This window comes from Lactuca saligna, chromosome 4 (assembly GCF_052625555.1).
Source record: "Lactuca saligna cultivar CGN05327 chromosome 4, ASM5262555v1, whole genome shotgun sequence".
NCBI classification, from domain to species: domain Eukaryota; kingdom Viridiplantae; phylum Streptophyta; class Magnoliopsida; order Asterales; family Asteraceae; genus Lactuca; species Lactuca saligna.
The window spans coordinates 62,415,392-62,417,560 of NC_136420.1; the positions used below are offsets into that span (position 1 = coordinate 62,415,392).

At 36.3% G+C, this 2,169-nt stretch overlaps 1 protein-coding gene across 1 annotated transcript; it reads right to left on the reverse strand.

The window, feature by feature from the left end:
• Positions 1 to 689: 689 nt before the first annotated feature.
• On the reverse strand, positions 690 to 1,903 carry LOC145039672 (senescence-specific cysteine protease SAG39-like). Its single transcript, XM_078987700.1, has 2 exons — positions 1,468 to 1,903; positions 690 to 1,366 (listed from the first exon to the last, which is right to left on the reverse strand). The coding sequence occupies exons 1-2, from the start codon at positions 1,901 to 1,903 to the stop codon at positions 690 to 692; spliced, it is 1,113 nt and encodes a 370-aa protein (XP_078843826.1).
• Between the last annotated feature and the right edge of the window lie 266 nt (positions 1,904 to 2,169).

A 2,169-nucleotide genomic window follows, 5' to 3' on the forward strand; every position in this document is an offset into this window, starting at 1 on the left:
ATAAGTGACGAGACTCTGAATTTGAAGAAAAATCATTGGTATGAAGAATACAACATATATGTTTGCCAAGTTGGTGACGAAAGTGAAGTTGAAGCCACAAATGGATTCAACAAAATTCAACTTCATGACGGAATTCAAACTTTACTCTTTTCTTTGGATTAAGCATGCGCCAAAACTTTCAAGCTTTTAATTGACTGATTGGTGTTGTATTCCATTTTTTTTTTTCAAATTTAATGTAGCTCTTTTGGTTGTTTATTTTTAGCTAGTCCTTAATATAATTGATGCCAGCATCACTTAATTATACATCACCTATGTTATCTACTTTCACACTTACAACAATATATTCCATCTAATTTCTATAATGTTATCTACTTTCACACTTACAACAATATATTCCATCTAATTTCTATACCACAATCTGGCGTAAGGCTAGATGTAAGGAAATTGATTTTTCTTGGATCAATTGGATTTGTAACCCTCTTCGGACTTTTGTCTAGTCTTGTCTTGTCTCTACGTTTGTCATGGACATCATGGTCTTTTCTAACATTTTGCTAGTATTTATAAAGTTGCCTTTCCACAAAAAAAATCTAACTCAAAATCATCACAAGAATTTCATTACTGCATTTATATCACAATCATGACAATAACTTTATTAATGATAATATACACCAAAATATTCAATCTTACAATTAAAGTGGGACAAATGAATTCACAAATGATACAAGAAGAAACACAAAAAGTATAGAAGTCTTTAAATTTGAATCAGCTCCGCTTTTAAGCGTTGGATACGACGATTCCATAGCAATTCCACACATTCCTTCTTTGTTTCCGACATCCCGTTCTATCATTATATATCCATCATCACCCCAAAAGGGACCCCATGAGTTCTTCACCAACCAATACTTCATGCCATCAGCATTTGTGCCATATCCGACCACTATCACATCATGGTTTAGATCCCTTCCACATTCTCCTGTAAAAACACCATCTGAGTAGAGCTGAAATGCCATACTACCTGCATCTATGGAAACTGCTACTGGTTGTTTGGTTAGAGCATTCAGCAGCGCCTCTTCATTGTTGGCTGGTAGCATCTCATAACCAGTGATGCGAGTTGCTCCAACAGCCTCTTTAGTAATGTTGCAAGATTCATCTACTCCTTCATAAGGGTAACCATCTTCGGTGTTGATCCCTTTGCTCTTGACAACATATTTGAAGGCGTCTTCCTTATTTCCTCCTGAACATCCGATACTGTAAGCATCCCTGTTACAATCAACAAGCTCTTGCTCAGATAACGAAATCAGTTTGCCTGTTCTTATTTGAATGATTCCTTCCATTGCAGCAACTGCTGAAAATGCCCAACAACTTCCTATTGCCATGAAAATTACTTGAGTGAGTAAAATGGAAACCGGATAAGATTTTAGTGTTTTTCTTTTTCAAGTTGATCGATGATTTTTTTTGTCAACGTACCACATGTGCCTTGATCCTTGACATCGGTAACAGCTCCATTCTTCCTCCAGTCTAAGCTATCTGGCACTGTCACAATATCTTCATGCCTAACGGATGTTACTTGAGATGATTTCAGATTGTGTGACGATTTGTGCCCATTAAGAGATGCCTTGAACTCGTCATTTGTTTGGTCTGCAAATTTGTTAATGCTCAGCCTGAAAGAACGATTTCTTAAAGAGTTGAACGATTCTATGAATTCCAGATTCTCCTTGAATATGTTGCGACGCATTTCTTTCTCTGCATTATCGTTGTATACACGGCCATATCGAGTCATCCAGAGCTCGTGCATTTCTGATATATTTGCATCACTTAGAGTTAGTGATGTAACTTGAGATACCCACATGAGTAAAAGTAGAAGGGAAGAAAGAATAAGTGTTTTCTCAGGTGATAAAGCCATGTATTACTGTTGCTTTGACTTTTACAATTTGTGATTGAAGAGGAATCCGTAAATATGTGTGAGGCAATCTATAATAGTAGAAATGTGCTTTTTAAAGTGTTTTCTTTTGTAATCTAGCTGATGATAAAATGGCAGGAAAAACCAACCAAGTCGTACGTACTTAGGCAAAATCATGCGAGTTTGACAGCTAAGTTCCTTGGCCGAAACGCCATTTTTTGACGCTAGTTCATTTAGCTAGCTATCTTTTAAACTAAAGGTTACATGAG